We start from the raw sequence: 18,549 nt of genomic DNA on the forward strand, positions 1-18,549 counted from the left end.
CTGGAAAGACTGTCAGCTGATACAACATCTCTTTCAAACACTGCCAGGGTATTCAGGAACCTTTCTTCTTCCCCCTCCTCCCCCTCCCAGGCTCTTTGCTTATGTAGGCACTGTGTTTATGTTCTCCAAATTAGACTGTAAAGTCTCTTGGGTAACATATGACTTCAAGCTGTCGAAACGCATTTTGAACCCATGTGCATATTTTCATTACAACTGCATGGCCCAGCTACCCAATGCACTTGAGATGAGCATTGTCTTCTACCAGAAGAAAGGCAAAGGTGACCTCAAGCTATATAGAAGCTTGTGTTTTGTGTCTTGTGTAAGTCCTTTTGTGTTTATTTGGTTGATTTGTGAGGAGAAAGCCAGCCCTTCAGCCACTGGGTAATGAAGCTTCTGAGCATTTGCTCTACAGAAAGTAAGAATGAATTTTGCACAAGTTATTTGACTTAGGATAAGCTGGAAAGAAGGAGCATCTTGCTAACTGTGTCAGTGTCTGCTAAAAGAGCGTGTCTCTGTTTTAAGAAGGATTTGTCATTCCCAAACTACCGATTGTGAGGCAGGAATAAAGCTTTTTCCATTCTCATTTTGTTTGGTTTTGCCTTTTAATGTAATGTTTGGGGGGTTGCAGTTTAAGTCCCTTAATCAGCTGGTAAGAAAAGTTGTGAAATGAGCGAAGGCACAGGATTTAATGCCTAGAGTTTGATAATTTTGTTTTTTAAGCTTAAAATTAGAGGGTTTACGACAAGCTGGAGGTATGTATCAGGGACATAGGACATTAATTTGAAATTTGTTTTTTGTAATAGTGCTTTTTTTAAGAGCGGATTCTCTCTATATTTATTGTCAGTTTCTCTGGCAGCACCATTATTGAGAAATGACAAGTTAGGAACAGCGTTGTTGCAGTTTGGGGGAATTGGGATGGGGTTTTTTGGCTCAGGCAATGGAGATCAAGTTTTTGGCTGAGGAGCCCTGGTCAGCCTCACAGCTGATGTGCCCCATGCTGAGCATGACCCAAGATGTTTGCAGCTGGAGCCTGTGCTCTGCATCCTGCTGCAAGCAGTTCATGCCTCAGTGCATGAGCTCTTCCCCAGGCAGATGGCAGGAGTGAGACAGGGAGCAGAGCAGCTATTAAGGGTATTATCCCAACTTCAGTCATAACCCAGTTGCTAATCATAAGCTGGTCTATGACCTATGACTACAGGGTCCTCAAATCTGGCTGCATTTGAGCAATGGAGCACTTTTACCTGCTCTAGTGGAAGGTGTCCCTGCCTGTGGAAGGGGTTGGAATTGGATGAGCTTTAAGGTCCCTTCCAACCCAAACCAGTCTGGGATTTTGTGGCCTCCTCTGGACTTGCTCCAACAGGTCCACATCCTCCTTATGTTGGGCTGGATGCAAGACTGCAGGTGTGGTCTCACAAGAGCAGGGTAGAGGGGGCAGAATCTCCTTCCTTGCCCTGCTGGTCATTTTTCTTTGCTCTTAAAAGATATGGTCTGGCACTGGTGTCAAGAAGGGATGCTGGACCATGAACCTTTAACTGCAGCAGAGCTGTGATTCTATGAGATACTGGAAGCTGACTTGGAGATGTTAAACCAGGAAAAAAATGGGAGAGCAGCTTCCACCATGTTCCCCTGCCCTAAATCACTCAGGACCCTGCATGCAGCGATGGTTGCTTGCTTTCTCACTTGAAGCAAAGCGCTCCTGGGAGGGTCTTTGATGAAAACCTGTGCATCTCCTAGATCATTGGGTAGCACAAGAGCAATGACTGATTGTTACAGTGCTTTAAACTGTTGCTAACTTTGATTGGATATTCTGCTTAATGCATGTGTAAGGGAATTATCTTGATAAATACACAGTACAATTACTGCTTCTGGCTAGAAGGATGATAGCAGCTAATCCACAGAAACATGCACAGCCCAACCTTTTGTTGCTTTCCATTTTGCATGATTTTGCAGAACAGGATATGTCAACACTCTGGTGTCTCACAAAGAGCCACTTAAGGGGTGTGGGTGAGCACGATAAAGCAAGACCGAAGGGGTAAGTGTTGGGACATGCTGATGGATATCATGTCTGCACAGAAACAGCTGTTTTATAAATCCCTCCTCCCTTTTGTTAATGGAAAACTGACAGCATCCCAGAAGAAGGCAAGTTCAGGAGGTGCAGAGTGCTTTGCACGTTCAGTCAAAGTGTAATTGGTTTCTTAGCAGAGTTAGCTGACTTTTTTGGGGGGTGGGTTACATTTTGTGCTTCTGGGGTGCTGTACATATTTCATCCCTTTCAGATGCTCTTTCTCCTTTTCTCTTTTTTTCTCAGCTCTAAAAGTTGAAAGAGGGCTTGGGTTTCTTCTCCTTTTGAATGTTGACCTTGCTGCATAAAGTTGTCTGGCTTTCTGCTCTCCCTGCCGAGTGATATATGTGAGCATCTGGTAACAAGGGGGGGATTGATCATTAGTTTCTCTGAATTTCCATACCTAAGATCACGCATGTACTGCAGGATTTCTTCCCAGCATCGCTGGACTGTCCAAGTGTTCCCATGTCAGACCCAGCCTTTCGTGCAGAGCCGCAGTGTGTAGGGCTGCAGGCTGAGCCATCCCTCCGAGCACAGCAAAGCATGGTGGCAAACATCTTCTTTTGGGGGGTCTAGCATATTCTGGTGTTGCTAAGTGTATCTGAAGTAATCCAGTCTGTTGTTTGAGTTCACCTCTGATCTGAAGCAATGCGGTCTCCTGCCTTCCTGGGCATGCGTTGGGAGTAGGCTGCTCTATGTCATCAGTATTGGTTGTGACACCACTATTAGCATCAGGATGTTCTTCATGCTCCATTTTTACTGAGCTTGAGGGGTTGCTGTGGGAGGGAAGGTGGTGGGTGAAGGCTTGAGCTCCCACTGTGCCCAGTGGCAGATGTGTGCAGCAGCTCTGGCCTCACTGGAGGTGCTGGTGCCGGGGTGCTGCTTCAGCACGTTTGGCAGATGGATTTCATTGATCCCAGGGAGGAATCTGGGAGTGAGGGACCAGGCAGCACCCTGGGCCTCACTGATTTTACAGCACTTCTATCTTTTGAAAGTAAAAATTCAGCCACTCAGCTGTAGGTGAAGCTCAGGGGTGAGCTTGATCAACCATCTTGAGGGCCACAAATCCCGTGGATGGCTGCTACCAAAACACCATCATCTAAAAGATGGTGTAATTCCAAAATAATCCATTTTATAAGGCTGTTTTATGGGTAGTTTCTATTCTTTGCTACCTTCTGTTTATGGGGCTTTTCTTTTTTCGAGTCGGGACAATAAGACCTAGCACAAGAGGCTGGTTCTTCATGTTGGCTGTGGTCACTCTGCTGTCCATCTCAACTTTGCACTTCTCCAGTCTGCTAATAAAGCATCAAATTGTTCTCTCTGCATGAAAAGCTAGGAAGGGCCATAACCAAGTCTGAATGTGATTCAGACCAAGCATCTCCATCTCCTTTTGGGTGCTGGCTGTCAGATCATTACCATTATTAAAAACGCCAAAGGCATCTCTCACCTTCGGGACCTTAAGATCTCTGTATCAGGGTTTCCAGCATCCTTGTCTCCATGTGGTTCCTCAGTCATTTGGTTTTCCTGATTGCAGTATTACTCATTTCTACTGTCCTGGGTTTTACTTGTGGACTTTGTTAGGGCAAGCAGGTAATGCTTATAAATTGAAATTTGGCTGCATAATGTGGTTTCTGGCTGCATTATATTTATTCCCCATGGGCTTGGGGACATATCCCATGTGTTCTCCAGTGCAAATGATTGTTTAAAACATCCATCTGCTTTATCTGCTGTTGTGTTTACAATTGCCCTTTGTAGTTCCTGGCAGACTCTTGTCTCCTCTGCTTTTTGTTTATTTAAGGTTATGGTAAAATGTCCCTTCCATTCAGGGCGTGTGGGAGCCTTGGCTCAGGGGAATAAAACATCATGACACTACAATCATCCCAAGAGCCTGGAGTGACCCAGGCAGTGGTGGTTCCAGCTGGCCGCCGATGCTGTTGCTCCTCAAGAATGGGATTTTGGCCAGATCCTGCCCTTGGCCTGTCTTGGGCTTTGCAGGCGGAGTAGCTGGCTGCATCCATAACCAGTTCTTAGCAGATTCAGTGTGTACAAGGGGAAAAATAAAGTACACTTAATTTGTAGCAAAACCTGGCCAGTGGAATAACTTTTGTTTGGGGATTGAACCAGTGTGATGTCCCTGTTTGTCTGTCTAGGATGATTTAGAAAGCCAGTTTCGGCTTTAGAAAAAAAAAAATAAAATAAAAATACAACAAACAAACTCAAACTAAACTGTCTGAAAAACCCAGTGAGGATATATTTGATACTTTTTCCTGGCAAAAGTTAAGCAGTTTCCATCCTTCTTCAGTTTCAAGCCTTCAGAAGGTTTACAGGTCCTTCTTTGGCGCATGCTGCTTTGTGTCCTTGTCCACGCTTGCGTGCTGACAGTGCTGTAGGCTGGGCATGCATGGGGCTGCACAGACTTTGGAGTTTTACTCAGGTTTTGTGTCCCCATCACAGACCAAATATGACCTGGGGTGACATTTGGAGAAGTTGCAAAATTCTGTCTGTAAACAGTATCTATTTTTTTTCTCTCTTATACTAAGCCCCAAGCCATGTAGCTCTTCGTCTCACCCAGAAAAGTAGGAAAATACTCCCTGGCTGCAGGAGTGGGTTGTTTTCCTAGTTTTCCTTCACTACAGCAGTGTTCCCGTTAAGGGTGAGCATGCAGAGTGCCTGGGTGAGACCCTCAGTGTGTGTGCCACACCGAGGTGCGTGTTGGAGATCTGTGGGACATGGTGGTGAATTCCTTGTCCTCTGCTGCTGGATGCATTGCCTGTTTCCCAGTTATGTTGGGCAAAAACTTCTGGCCAGCTCCAGGGTTCAGAGCTGAAGGTGCCTGATATGTATGTGTGTGTGTGTGTGTGTGTGTGTGTGTGTGTGTGTATATGAATATACGTGTATATATATATATATATATATATATATATATCTGTCTTTGAAGCCCCACTGCCAGCAGGACATGGGTTGATACAGGAAAACTTTCCTCTTCCATATCTGGTACCCAGCAGTTTGCTGGGTATAAAGAAGATGACAATGATAAAATGAATGATTGTAAAAAATACAGAGTGACAAGATCAGATTTTCCTGGGGAGGAGTCGTCAGGGTCCACCTCAGAGGAGCAGGTGGGGAATACCTTCATGCGCTATGCATATGCTTACAATTGGATGTTAAACTTTAAGATTGTGAGTAAGCTGAGGGTAAGTGGTACTTCAAAAAGATTTGAGAGCCAGCTTGCAAATCTTACAAGCCAGCTTAGTCCTCATTTCATGAATAGGACATGGACAAAACCTTTCGTGACATTTTTCTCTCCAACTCTTTAACCTTCGGAAAGCCACTTCATCTTTCAGTGCCTTGCTTTGTAGTGTCCATACAATGAAGAAAGCAGCTGCTGCAGTGGCACAGGCAGTGTCCAGCAGCTTTAAATAATACTGAAATACTTTAACCCATCTTGACAAACCGGTAGGACTATACGAAAGGATTTTGCTTCTGCCAGAAAGCAAGAACCTGTAAGGGAGCCACAAGCGAGCGCTTCCCCAGCTCTGGTCTCACACAAGAGCAAACAAAGACTTACTTAAGGCAGCTGCGCAGCAGCTGGCCTGGCTCACTGGATGGAAACATCTGGATGGTCTGACAACGTGTGGACCCTCGCGGCATGAGATACTGTGCTGACTGCTGCTGTGTGCAGCATCTTGCTGTCGCTGCTCTCGGCTGTTTGAAAGACATGCTCTCTAGCTCATCACATCAAAGTCTCAAGCAGAAAGGCTTGGCTTGCACAAAACTAACACCTCTCCTTTCTTGTCTAGTGCTGCTGTGTCTCTTGCCTACAGCTGGGGACTGAGTGGTGTGATTGAGGTTCATTTGCCGACAAGATAATGTAATCCCTTTGCTCAGCTTCAGCATGCACTTGCAGTACTGTGCCAGCTGCACCTCCGACTTCATGGACGGCTGCTCAGATGATGGCGTGGTTTGGTGTAGCTTTATTTCTATTAAAAGCAGTCCTGCTTCCATGGAGAGAGTAAATGGGGAATGTTTTTCTGATTATGAATCTGTCTGGTCCGTACAGCAGCAAGTGAAGCTGGGTTATTTGGCAGCCTCAAAGCTCAGTCTAGAATATGGCTGGGGATGTGTTCATTGCTGGTATTCAACTGTGTGAGATAGTGCCTTATGGAAAATTCAGACTCCTGAATTCCTCCCAGCACTTTTCTGCTAGTTTCCATTTCTGCAGCGTACCCTGGTGTTTCTTGTTCAGCCAGGCACCATTAGCTCCTTCAAAGCTCACTTGTCTGCTGTTCTACGTGAAATGGTGGTTCCTGGAATCCCAGGACAGACCCAGCGCAATTCACGCAGTCAGTCCCCACGGTGCTTTACGGAGCGCTGCCAGCTGCCATCCCAAGCACAGCCTTTGCCTTTGCAGAGGCGTCGGAGTTCCTTTGTGCCACCTCTTGCTCCCTCAGCTGCCCAAATAACACAGAGCACCTTCGGAAGGACGAGGAGATGGCACAGCCAGCAGGCGAGGCCAGGCTCCCATAGGCTTTACTTCTTGAAGGTGCCATCTGTGAGGTGATGGTGGCTTTTTTGCTTCCAACGAGTCCCAGTTTGGACAGCTTTCCATGGGGGATACGGTGTTTTGCATGGAAGCAGCATCTCTGGCACGCCCCGACACCACGTCCCGGCTGTGCCTTGCGGTGACTTGTTTGCATTGCCATGCCCTGAAACAAAACGAGCACTTTCAGAGCTCTTAATCCCGTTTGCATGAGATCATCGTCTCTTTTGACATTAATTGCAGTGGATCTGATTAATTAGGCAACAAAGCCTGATTTATTTGAACAGATTAATTTTATAGAATTAAACTGGCAGCTGCCATCTCCCACCACAGTATCGTGTGTTCCTGCAGGTCCGGGAATCGGCACTAAAGCCTTCATGGTCTAAGTGAATGTCTTTCCAGAAGCAGTTCAAGGCCAAGGTTGTGAACTGTCTGGTGCCGGCTTGGCAGGTCTGGACACAGCGCTGCTGCCTTAACCCCTGCGATTAGGGATGCTCTGCTTGCACAATGGGAGTCTTCAACAAAAAGGGGGCAGTTTGTTTATTCTTGTGTTTCTGGCTTTTTTTCAGTGTGGGCTCAAGTATGAAATCTATTTCAAATGCATTGGTAATAATTTAATTGAGGTTATTTCCCAGTTGCTGTACTGGACTTTTTAATCCTTGTATTGGATCCATTATGTCATGGATGTTACATTTACAGTGGACTTGTTTTAGTTTTAATGGTAATACTGTTTGATTTGGACTACTTGATTCCCTCCTCCTGTTTCCTTTCCTTCCATTTTTCTCCTTCCAATAAAATGTCATAAAAATTAGTCATAGCTGAAGGCCAATTTTAACATCCAGATTTAGAAAATAGGATTTTAAAACCCATGTGCTGAAAGGAGAAATGCATTCTAACAGGAAGTCTTTGTTTTGTTATGGAGCAAGAAAAAATGTCTTTAAAACTTTATCTGAACAGTTTGTAGCAAAAAGATTTCAAAATTATGAAGACTTTAGAAGATTTAAATGAAAGGAGAGGAGTGGATATCTGATAGCAAGTGCAGAATTAAGTTCATCAGTTCCAATGTTTGGCAGGTGTTCTCCTTTGACTTTCTACTGTAGGGATCATTTCAGTGTGTGAATCCAAACCCATTCTGTGCTGCAACTAGTCCCATCTCGGGCAATGGTGAGCTTTAAAAGACAGAAGGACAAATACCAGAGAACTGAGAAATGTCCTAAATTTAGGTACTGCAGGCATATTCCCCTATGGAAAGCTCCAGAGCAAGATCTGGTGTGTCTCTTCTGCTGGTCGGTCATCTCTTGGAAGAAGGGGTGGCTTTATCACCTTTAGGGTATGTGTGCTTTGGAAACAGGGTTCAAGAAAGAGATGAATTTGTTCAAGGAGCTGTTCTCTGTTTTGGATGTTGGGGCTTCACGGCTCCTGTCTTATAAGAAACATCTGAAAGTGGTGCAGGTTGAAGGCATTGTGTAGAAGAGAAGCACACTCAGTGGAGGCTGGCCCAATGGCATCTACTGGGAATGGTCTCTCGGTCTCATTATGGTTCATGTTATAGCAGTTGTGGAAGCCAGATGAGATCAGGGTTCCTGTCATGTCTAACAGAACATGCCAAGTGTTCTCAAATGTGGCAAAATGGAACGCTCTTAAGGAGAAGACCCAAGGGTGGTTGAAGGTGAGCCTTTGCAGGCTGGAGCAAACCCAGTTCTTCATTTCGCAGGGCAGCAGAGGTGCTCCAGGTAGAGCAGCAGAGCCCTAAAACTCTTTGCTGGAGCAGTGCCTGATTTAGGGATTTATTTTTTTTAAGAGCCATTATGGCTTCAGGGAGGATTGTGCTATTGACCTCATACTGTCCTGGGTGTACTGGAGAAGGTCCAGGCCATGAGAAAGCATGAGCAAAGGCACAGATGGAGAAATGAGCAAAAGGAGAAATACAGCTGATATTGAATCACTTAAGCTTACAGGGTTTTTCCCCAAAGCAAGTGTGCCCAGTGCCTTTTAGAAGTGGCAAGTACTTTGATAATATAGATGCTAAAGACCAGAAAGAATTGCTGTTGGTATGCAGGAGAAGAAACCATGACCTCCATATGGAGGGGGACGTAGCCCAGCTGGCTGAAAATGGGACTGAAAAAGACCATGAAGGCTAATTAAAATGTGAAAAACTGAGAATTCATACTAATAGACAGCAGATCTCTGGCGCTGGTTCACAGCTAAATTTGATTTCCTTGGGAGACAAAAGGAACTGATTTAAGTTCCTTACCTTGTGCTGACATTGATACTTCTCAGCGTTTTAACTAGTATGTTCCCAGGGAAGTGCTCAGTTCCTGCACATCTGCTGTGCCCAGACAGGGAAGCCAGCAGCAGGAATCTCTTACTCTTGCTATTAAAAAAATCACTACAGGTGTCTTCATATACGGTGTTAAACTTGGCTTTGACCTTGTCCTACTTCACATCTGGGTTGTGTTCTTAGCTCTCGCTTTCCGTGCCAACAGGTGTAATACATTGGAAACCTCAGCCCTTGCTCTGCGCTGTGCAGAGCTGAGGTTGTGTCTGCTTGCCGTGCTGGAAGCGTTGCACCTCCATCCGCTGTCCCCATGGGAGGCATCAGCTGCCCTCCAGACCAAGGTGGCTCTGCAAAAGGGTATCTCAAGACAACCATTTGGGCAAACAGTCTTGTAGAACAAATCACAGTCTATTCAGGCTTGAGATGCTGCTGGCTTGGTATCAGATTTAGCTATCTGGGTGCTCCTGTGAAGTCAGTTGTAGTTGTGATAGGCATGTAACCCAGGGATTTGGACTGTTAAGAGAGTGACCTGCTCCTGATTTTGAGGGTCTTTTTGTAAGGGGGGAGGGAAAAAAGCTTTTGTTTTGAAGGTAGGCGTGTTTCTGTGAAATGCTGTGGCATTTGGTGCCTTTGAGCTCATATTTTACCGCTGAAGTTGAAATGAAATTTAAAAATATTTAATCTCTTCTGGTTTCCCTCTGTGGGGACAGGTTATTGATTTTGACAGTGAAAGCTTGTTAGCTGTAACTAAGCTAAAAGATGACTGGTGTCATAAACCTAGGAGTACTACTTAAAGCTCTGTAACACACAAAAAGGAGAAAGGGAGAAGAAAGTTTCTGGGAAGGGTTCGGTTCCGAAAGGAAGTTTAAGAGCTGTGGTATACCCTTCAGTGGCAATTAATTCACTGTCTTCGTTTCTTTGTAATGAGGCTTGAACTGATAACTGGCAGTCAGATTTAATGTTCTGTGCTGAAAAATACAGTGGCTTTCCTGGGTAATGAAATTAAAATACCAATAAAAACTTAGGAAAATATGCTCCCTCCTCTTTTATTGTTCTCTAATGATTTTCTGTTACCACAGTGCCTAGAAGACCAAGGAGCATGACTCACTGTCCTTCTGAAAACTGGGATTGCGCAGTCCTCTTTGGAAAGGCTTTTCAAGCCAAGGACAGGAGAGATGGGCAGCTAGAAAGCATCTCAAACCCACTTTCTAAAAATGGTGGTGTCAGTATCTGGTGCAGTGCCACTGGTCCATGGCACTGAATTGTCCACCTCCATCCATGCGACCAAGGTCATTTCTGCTTTCTAATGGTCAAATACTTGCTTGTCTTCTTGGCTGTCACTTGTTATGAAGCTCCTCATGAGTATTTGGATCGGGAGCTGTTACAGCTCCCACCCAGAGGAATAGCTCAGTCCCCCCTGTACCCAGTCTTCCTGCCTGGCTTTGGATAAGCATCGCTGGTGCTTTCATTCTCTAGATTATGTAATTGTTTTGCCTGATAGCTTGGGGTGGAAGAAGCCTTTAAAGATCGCTGCTGGGTCTAAAAGTCCTCAGTGAGGATCCTTGTGTGCAGATCAGAATGAGGGGGAGTTGTGGTGGGTTTCGTATCAACTCAGAGCTGATGGCTTGTGCCCCTGGGACCTTGGGCTCCAGGGTGAATAGCTGGTGAGAACAGGGATGTGGCTAGCATTGGGATGAGAGGAAGGATGACTGGGAGCGATGAGAGAGATGAAGCAATAGGGGTGAGAAGAGTTACAGGCAGTTGTGAAGAGGCCCATACTTGAGCTTTCCCAGAGGAAAATAGAAAAGCTGGTGGAGGGGTTTGCAGAGGATGACATGTAACCTCCACAGCCCTGGAAGGGGTGCGTGCAGCTGAGCTGGGCTGAAACCACCAGATCTGAAGGAGGGAGATGGGTTGTGAGAATTCCAGCTTAGAGAAAGTGTAATCCCTACCCTCTCCATCGCTATCTCTGACCAGGTTCTGGCGCATGCTATGTGTTATCTTAAAAGAGCTTCGCATTCAGAGCTGTGGCTTGTCTTGCAGACAAGACATCGTGCATAAGTTTTGGCATGATGAAGTGGCAATTGTTTACTCTTTTGCTTCTTGCATTTTTATGAGGGCAAGTAATGATGACAAAAAGAAAAGACTTAAAATACGTTTAATAGGGTTTGAGCTGTTTTCCCAATGAAGCAAAGCTACTCCCCGAGCTTCTTTCTAGTCTGTTTGAAAATAAATAATCTACTTAATTTTAGTTTTGCACCACGTGTTACCAGAGGCAAATTTCTGATGAAGGACAATGGGGGTGATACTCAAGTAGCTGCTGCTCTGAACCGCAACCTCCGATGGCTGAACTTCAGAGCACCAGAAAAACAGCAGTACTGCTTGCAAAGAATGCTTCTACAGAGCTTAGGCTTGTTATTAGTCTTCTCATACTAATGATCTCCAAAATTGCAAATTATGAGGGAATTTGACTTTAACAATAACATTAAACAATAATGAAAGAGGATGATTTCATGGTATTTTTCCTCTGGTGCTCTAAGACATTGTGCTGTAGGAGAGTGTGGGTTTTATTGATTAGATCTAAAGCTGGCTGGTCTAAGCTTTCTCATGATTATTTGGAAGCCAACTTTGTAATAGTTGCAGGCAGGGAATTCTTTGGGGGATTTGTTAGGGATAAATGTGTTCTGCAAGACTTTGAAAGAATGCACTTCTCACTGAATAGGGCTCGTGCACCTGAACGCTTGCGTGCTTTTCCAAATTCTGCTGCCCATCAGGAAGAAGACTCTGGTTCTTCTGACCGACTTGGCTCTGCCTGAGGAACAAAAAGCCTTTTGTGCATAATTGCATTGGTTGGATTGTATTTTTCCACTTCTCTTGTTTTCAAGCTGTTTGACCGTTGGAAATACATTCCTTTGGTGCCCAGGGGACCTTCGATCCTATAAAGTGTGTCTGAGGGATGTGCATTAAGGCATTTGCAGAGGGATGCAATTAAATACACAAGCCTTAACAGTTATTTCAGTATCCCAGCATTGGTTTTCTTACTGCACATGGTTTGTATATCCAGCCATAACTCTTCTCATACATTTGGATTTCACAGCCTCCTTCCTATGTTATGGTACCTTAAAAAGATAATCACGATATACATACAGACACATATCTCTATTCTTACTTCTCTAGAGCGCAGAGTCTTCGTCTTACAAGCCAGATGAGTTTCTGAAGCGTAGCTTTCAGCCAGCTCTGTGTTGTAATGCTGCACTAGTGTACAGACAGCAGTATGTCACTGAAGGTTGTTTCTTGTTGTGCATCTGTGTGGCTGCATCATATTTGGCTAGATGGGTGACAAACATCTGTTCATTCTGCACTGCAAATCCTCTCCCTTGTTGTGGACACAACAAATAACAGCTCCCTCCACCTGAGGTAAATTTCCTTGAACCCCTGCAGGCTGGCACCATGGTTTTAAAGCCATTACTTGGCACAGAGTGCTATGGAAGTATTCTCTAGGACAAACTACTCTCCTTTTGCTCACACCAGTTGTGTCGGTCACCACATGTGGGGTACTGATGTGTAACTTCTTCAGAAAAGCTTGGTTGCAAGGGGGTTTGTCCCAAAGCAGTGTGTGCTCATTGCCAGCATGGTCACAATTGCTGTCACAAGCTGTTTTTATTGTAGTCTTTTCTAAGTAAAAGGTATGTTTCAATCATTCACCGTCACTGTAACTTCTCTTTCTGACTTGGTTTAGGCAGAACACCAAAGTTTAATAGGTAAATGCGTTTAGCCAATATTTAGTATTTTTCTGAGTGATAAGTGTGATATACGAACAAAACCTGGGTGAGAACAGAGTGGCAGAGTTAGGGTTCTTCAGCCTTGAGAAGAGGAGAGTCTAGGGAGACCTTAGAGCAGCCTTTCATTATGTAAAGGGGCTTATAAGAAAGATGAAGAGGGACTTTTTACCATGGCCTGTGGTGACAGGACAAGGGGCAAGGGTTTTAAACTGTGAGAAGGTAGGGTTAGACTGGATATAAGGAAGAAATCTTTTATGATGAGAGTGGTGAGGCACTGGCACAGGTTGCCCAGAGAAGCTGTGACTGCCCCATCCCTGGAAGTGGAGGAGGAGGAAGGTCTGGTTGTGTGATGTGCTTTGGTAGCTGTAATTTGAGTTTGTGTTTTATTCCCCCTTTTTTTTAATCTAAATTTTCACGTTACTATTAATGGTGACCAAAGCATGCTTAGAGCCCTATAACATAAGATTCGTGAATAGAAAGGCTATTTTATCCAGGAAAATAAATATACTGTGTATATCCATCTCCTGTACTTCCCCTTCTGATACTAAATTTCAGTGGTTTTGTTCAGATTGTGAACAGCTTTCAGGTCTCTTAAGGAATTTTCATTGTTTCACTGAAAATGATGAAACCCATCGATCAAATGAGAAATCAGGGTGTTTCATCCATTCCGAATCCTTATGCTTTTCCAGGTGAAACTCTTCTCTGTATTATTCTAAGCCCACTAGTAACTGTTTCTTTACAGCATGAGAGGGAGGATGGCGTATGAGGATACAGCTCCTACCTGGCAGGAAAATAAATCAGAGTATTTATCAGTAATCTCTGTGTCAGTGCCCAGATATGGAGAAGGAGGTGGCATTGCCTGAGCTTAAAATCATGCTGCAGCTTTTTTGTTGGGTTAAAACTGTATTTGTAATAGGAGGGACAGGAAGCCTGTTTGTTTTGACACAATGAGGGTTGTGCCATTACAAAATCTTCTTGGGATGAAAAACGTCGGGTTTGGCCTTAGCGCTGGGAGCAGCTCGTGTGCCACTTGGCCACAGGCAGCAGGGTGGTTTGGGGCGGGAAGCTGCACTTCTTCACAGGCTGGTTCCCCACCGCTTCGTTTTCAGGGCTTTTATTTAATCATCTTTTGTAAAGCCCGAATAAGAAAGCCAAGTAATAACAGCATTCAAAAGCAGCACTGATGTTTCATTGATGTTTTAACCTGAATGATAATGTAGTTTGTTCCTCAGTTCTAGTATTTCATCTTGATTTAAAGAACTGGTTTTAAAAAGCTCTTTTACTTTTTCCTCATCCCTTGCCCTGCTTGGTTGTGTAGGGGAAAGTACTGGTAGTGCCTGCAGGAGCATCCTGCTCCGGTGCTCCGTGTCTGGGTCAGTGAGGTGGGATGTGGGAGGTTAGGGAAGATGGGCACTGGGGACCTGTGCCCTGTTCTCTCCATTCACTAAGACTCGTAAGTCAGTCTTTGGCTCTCCATCTGACTCTGTGTTGGGTCCTTCCTTACGTAGGTGAGTGCTGGCTTTGGTCTTCCAAGTCTTATGCATTGGATCTTGTTGGAGTAAAGCAAGATGCAAATGTAAAATCCAGCTGCTCTTTAGGAAGCAGGAATGGGGATGCTCTTCGCCTGGAAGAAGAGTGTGTGCTTGGGAATGAACTCGGGAATAGGTGTTTGTGTATGGAGCTGAGAGGTAGGAGAAGGGAGGTGAGAGCTCCAGGGTATGTCAAAAGCAAAGAAACATCTAGAGATTATAATTTTTAATAGGAATTTTTATGGCCTGTAGCTGAAGGAGACACTCTTAACTAGCAATTCATAGGAGTTTATCTTTCTCTGCTATTTCAAAGATGCTTTTGATGCCACAGGTTTTGTTCTTGGAACAATAATGCACTTGATAACCTTTGGTGCTGCTTTTTTGAAGCCTCTTTATTCTTGTCTTAGGCTGTATTTAGCTTGTTTGTGTGTTTATGGTTCAAATAACTGTGATGGGGTTTCCTCAGTGTAAAGAAAACCCCATGCTGGTCAGAGCAGCCCTGGTTGTTGGTGGATGCGGTAACTGGCACAAGGTGTTTGGGCCCTAATTAATCTTGTGACATTGCTAATATTAGGAAGTGGAAATAGCTGGGGAAAATGCCACTGGTGATGAGCTGCTGCACCCTGGGGTAGCTGGGAGGACTGGTGAAGTTTCTAAACTGAAATCCCGGTTTCTGGGTAGGGGTGTTGATTTAGTAACTGTCAAAGGGTTTTTAATGCAGCAGCTCTTTTTTTTTTTTTTCATGAATAAGAGGTTGCTACATAAAAATTTTCCCTCTTGGCAAAAATCATGTTATAAAGATGTACTTGCTCTAGGTTTAAAGTGTTAATTTATGTGGTATACGGAACTGGATTTAAGGGTCCCTGAAGACCTGTGAATCTCAGTAGCTAATAAGGCTTGCAGAAGAGAGCTTGAGAGAGGAAAAACTTACTGGCAGTGAGTAGCACTGGTGAAAGAGCTCCAGGATTGAGCAAGTTTTGCAGAGAATAATTAGGAATGATTGCATCGGCATGTGGGGTGTTTGATTATTTCCAGCTATAGATCTCTCCTGACTCTGCCTGCGGCCACTGCTCCTGTACCTCAGGGGATTGCTTCTCCCTGCTGAACCCGTTCAGGTTGAGTTTTCCCAAGTCTTAGGCTGTTTCCAAGGGCACACAGCTCCCTGTGGTTTCCCTTGGGATGAGCTGAGCATCTCTGAGCAGCCATCTCGTGTCCCCCGTGGCTCTCTCACTCAGCTCAGCAGAGCTATCCCTGGTAGAAAGGATTTGGTGTTCAAGCTCTGATCTCCCTACCCAGGAAAGCCGTTCTTGCCAGAGATGCTTAAACTTGTCCTTCTTCTTCCAGCTGGCCTGGCTGAACTTCTTTCACCCTGAAGAAAAGCTGCACGTTGGAGAAGAAGGTAGACGTGTCCGTCGGAATAAAAGGAGTAAAGGCAGCGAAGGGCCAGACGGTGAGTCCTGCTTCACTCCTTGCTGCTGTGCGTCTTGTCCTTGCACAGAGGAGCAGAGGGCTGACACTTTATTCAGTCATGGTTCTGATCAGGGTACAGAATTGTGTATGTGGGGGATAAACAATGGCACCTGTGGCTTTTAATAGTTTCTATCTGATTTTGATCACCTTTCCACATGAGGAATGCCAGTAGTTCTGATTTCTGCATCTCTAGGTCTAGTGATTTTGTGCAAATTAATGCTGCTTAGTCATTTTGTCCTTGACTCTTTTTCTCTGATGGTGAGGCTCTATGTTCATTTATGGCTATAATTTGTACTTGTATACATATATTTATTATTCTGTACACCTGTGTCTGCTTAAAATCATCAAGTAGCTATTTGTAGTCCAACAAACAGCTGTGAACATCTGCAGTACAAAATGGTAACTGCTGTAACAGGGTTTTGCAGTGCAATGGAGCCTCAGGTGGCCTCAAAGCCCACATGAAGGGAAGTCAAAGTTGTACAGAGCTTGCATGAAAAGAGCAGAAAGTTACCAAAAAATCAAAATTACTTGTCTGTGATTTGGTAAATATAAAAGCAAGGATGTGTGATACTGACTTCTCCTTCAGTCCCTTTCCCAAGCTTGCATTCTGCCTTATTTCAGTATGAGAGTTTTCTTTCCGATGCTGTCTTGTCATGACTGTCCAGCTGCACTGTGGCATAAGGATTGCTGCCCAGGTCAAGCTCCTGGAAGAGCTCCAGCATTATCCCTACTGCAGAAAACCACAGATCCATTTTTATACAAAGAAGCAAAGGGGACTTAATGCCAGGGAGAGCAGGGAAGAAATACTGGATTAGTGGTCTGTGCATGGGTTGATGCCTGCTAAGCCCAAGCCCTCACTGCATTATAAACCTCTCAGCTAGTGTTCATCTTCCTCTCCAGCTCCCTGGCTTCACGAGTTTCCCATCTCCTCTGAAGCCTTCGCAGTTTCAAAGTGGAAGAGTATTTCCCTGTGGCTGTGCTCCAAGAAAGAGCTTCATAAAAGTCCCTGGATTCCTCCTTCCCAAAACGCTGACAAGTATGATGCATTTGGTACAGACTCCCAGAGTGATTCCAGCTCAGTGTGGTCCATCATCTTTAGAGCTGGTGTCACTCTGATGCTCAGATGGCTCAGGCTAGATCCAAGTGTTTTTGCACCGACTCCTTGAAACCTATTCCAGTGTTTTTGCAAGTTGCTTGTATAAGTAGCAAGTTTCCACTGTATGTGAGTGGTGTAAATGGAGTGCTGCAGGCAGATGTTGGGAGGAATTAGATGAGCCTGTTAGGCTGCCTAAGGCTGCCTTTCTATTCCCAGATGTGCAGGGAATCACTGCACAGTGAGAAATAGATACTTAAAATCGGTGGACTAATGGGGGCTTTTCTCATCATCCTTGTGCCCAGGTGAAAACATGTCAGACTTTATAACTTGCACCCCTTTCCCAGATTTCTTTTATGTTCCCTGAATGCATCAGAGTTGAGTTCCTCCAGAAACGCAGCACACTTGCACTGGTGCAATATGTCTCTTTGTAAGTTAGGGGGTTTGACCCCATAATGTGAGGGAGATGGGGGGAAATGGCTGGAGTGACAGGTCATCGTGCTAGCGGCAGTAGTATGGCAGGTTATGTTGGGAAGCAGTTACTCTGCATTTGGCCATCTCAGTTTTATTAGGTAGAGCAGTATTTAACAAGTGTAAGCTCTCAGGGTGGGGATTGACCTTGTAATAACTGTAAAGCCAGTAAACAGAGCAGCTTTCTTGTGTAGCTTGTTCGTTTCAGAGCTACATGAAGGAATTTTACTTTTTAGAGAAGGGCAATGAATCATTAAAAAAAATAAGTAAAATCATGTCACAGTCCCAATAACACCGTTTGCTCCATGAGTTGTGCAAAAGGAAAGTCAATTAAATCTTTGATCTCTGAAGAGCCTCCAGAAGATAAAAGTGGCTGAACTATAAATTTCCAGAAGGAAGGAGATGTGCTTTCCACTTGAGGCCTCACTAATATTTATCTGGAATTAATTTTATGAACTTTCAAGTCCTTTCACACATGCAGTGAAAGGCCAGTGATCCAAGTGTGGAAGCCGTGTTTGGAGGGAGGCTGCTCAGTCCCCTTCCACGGCTGTTTGAGTCCTGCTCTGCTACCAACAACAGGAATGGCTTTGATGATTTATAAACATCAAAGATAATGTAGTCCCATTCCTTAAAGTTTTACTTCAGGTCTTTTGCTGTGGAAGAGGTGAGTTTGAGATGGGTCAGATCTGGTCCCATGGGGCCAGGGGAAGGTGATGGATGTGGCTCAATGCTCTAGGCACAGGGATAGGACATCGGAGGCCACACGCAGCAAAGCTGCACCCTGCTGAAAAACCCCATGAAATACTGTGTGAATAGTGCAAAGCCATCGGTTGGATCCTGCCACCTCCAGACATGACTCCAGTATTTCAAGGGCTCCTCCTTTGAGGACTGCAGCTTCAGTCCCGCTTGTCATTTTTATGATCGCGTTTGCTTAATTTTGCCCCATGTCCCTCCACACACAGTGCCCTGCATCCAGTTGAGCAAGCCAAGGTCGTGTCCTGGGACGAGGTGCCTGCCTGGCTCCCCTCTCCGCTCACTGTCTGTCCCACTCTGGCACGGGTCACCCTGCTAGAGACAGGATTAATGGGAGGCTGATGTCCATCCCAGTCCTGAGGAGCACAGATCATCTTTCACACCAGCTTCCTGTCCGTGCCTCCAAAACCAACATTTGCACAGCTTTAAAATCACCACTACTTTGGTTTTTGGCTCCTCAAGGCCCAGGATTATCCCCTTTATAGCTCCACTTTACAGTGTTTTTTCCACTCTGTGTCACTGACTCCACCTGTCACTTAATTTGCTTTAGCTCGCTAAAATTTGACCCTCT

The 18,549-nt window shown here is 44.9% G+C and overlaps 2 protein-coding genes across 4 annotated transcripts in view; both read left to right on the plus strand.

The window, feature by feature from the left end:
- NALF2 (NALCN channel auxiliary factor 2) overlaps nt 1–15,640 on the plus strand; it is an 87,701-nt gene extending 72,061 nt beyond the window's left edge. The window contains exon 4 of the mRNA XM_062639975.1: nt 15,536–15,640. The gene's annotated coding sequence lies outside the window, so the exon portion shown is untranslated. The remainder of the gene's footprint in view (nt 1–15,535) is intronic.
- Nucleotides 1–18,549, plus strand: part of EDA (ectodysplasin A) — a 69,972-nt gene that overhangs the window by 26,072 nt on the left and 25,351 nt on the right. For all 3 annotated transcript variants that reach the window (XM_062639978.1, XM_062639980.1, XM_062639979.1), the window contains exon 2: nt 15,536–15,641. In XM_062639978.1, the coding sequence (XP_062495962.1) occupies nt 15,536–15,641 (106 nt within the window). The remainder of the gene's footprint in view (nt 1–15,535; nt 15,642–18,549) is intronic.

The sequence above is a fragment of the Pezoporus occidentalis genome, unplaced genomic scaffold (genome assembly GCF_034315485.1).
Source record: "Pezoporus occidentalis ecotype Australia unplaced genomic scaffold, CSIRO_AGI_Poc_V1 ctg63, whole genome shotgun sequence".
Classification (NCBI taxonomy): domain Eukaryota; kingdom Metazoa; phylum Chordata; class Aves; order Psittaciformes; family Psittacidae; genus Pezoporus; species Pezoporus occidentalis.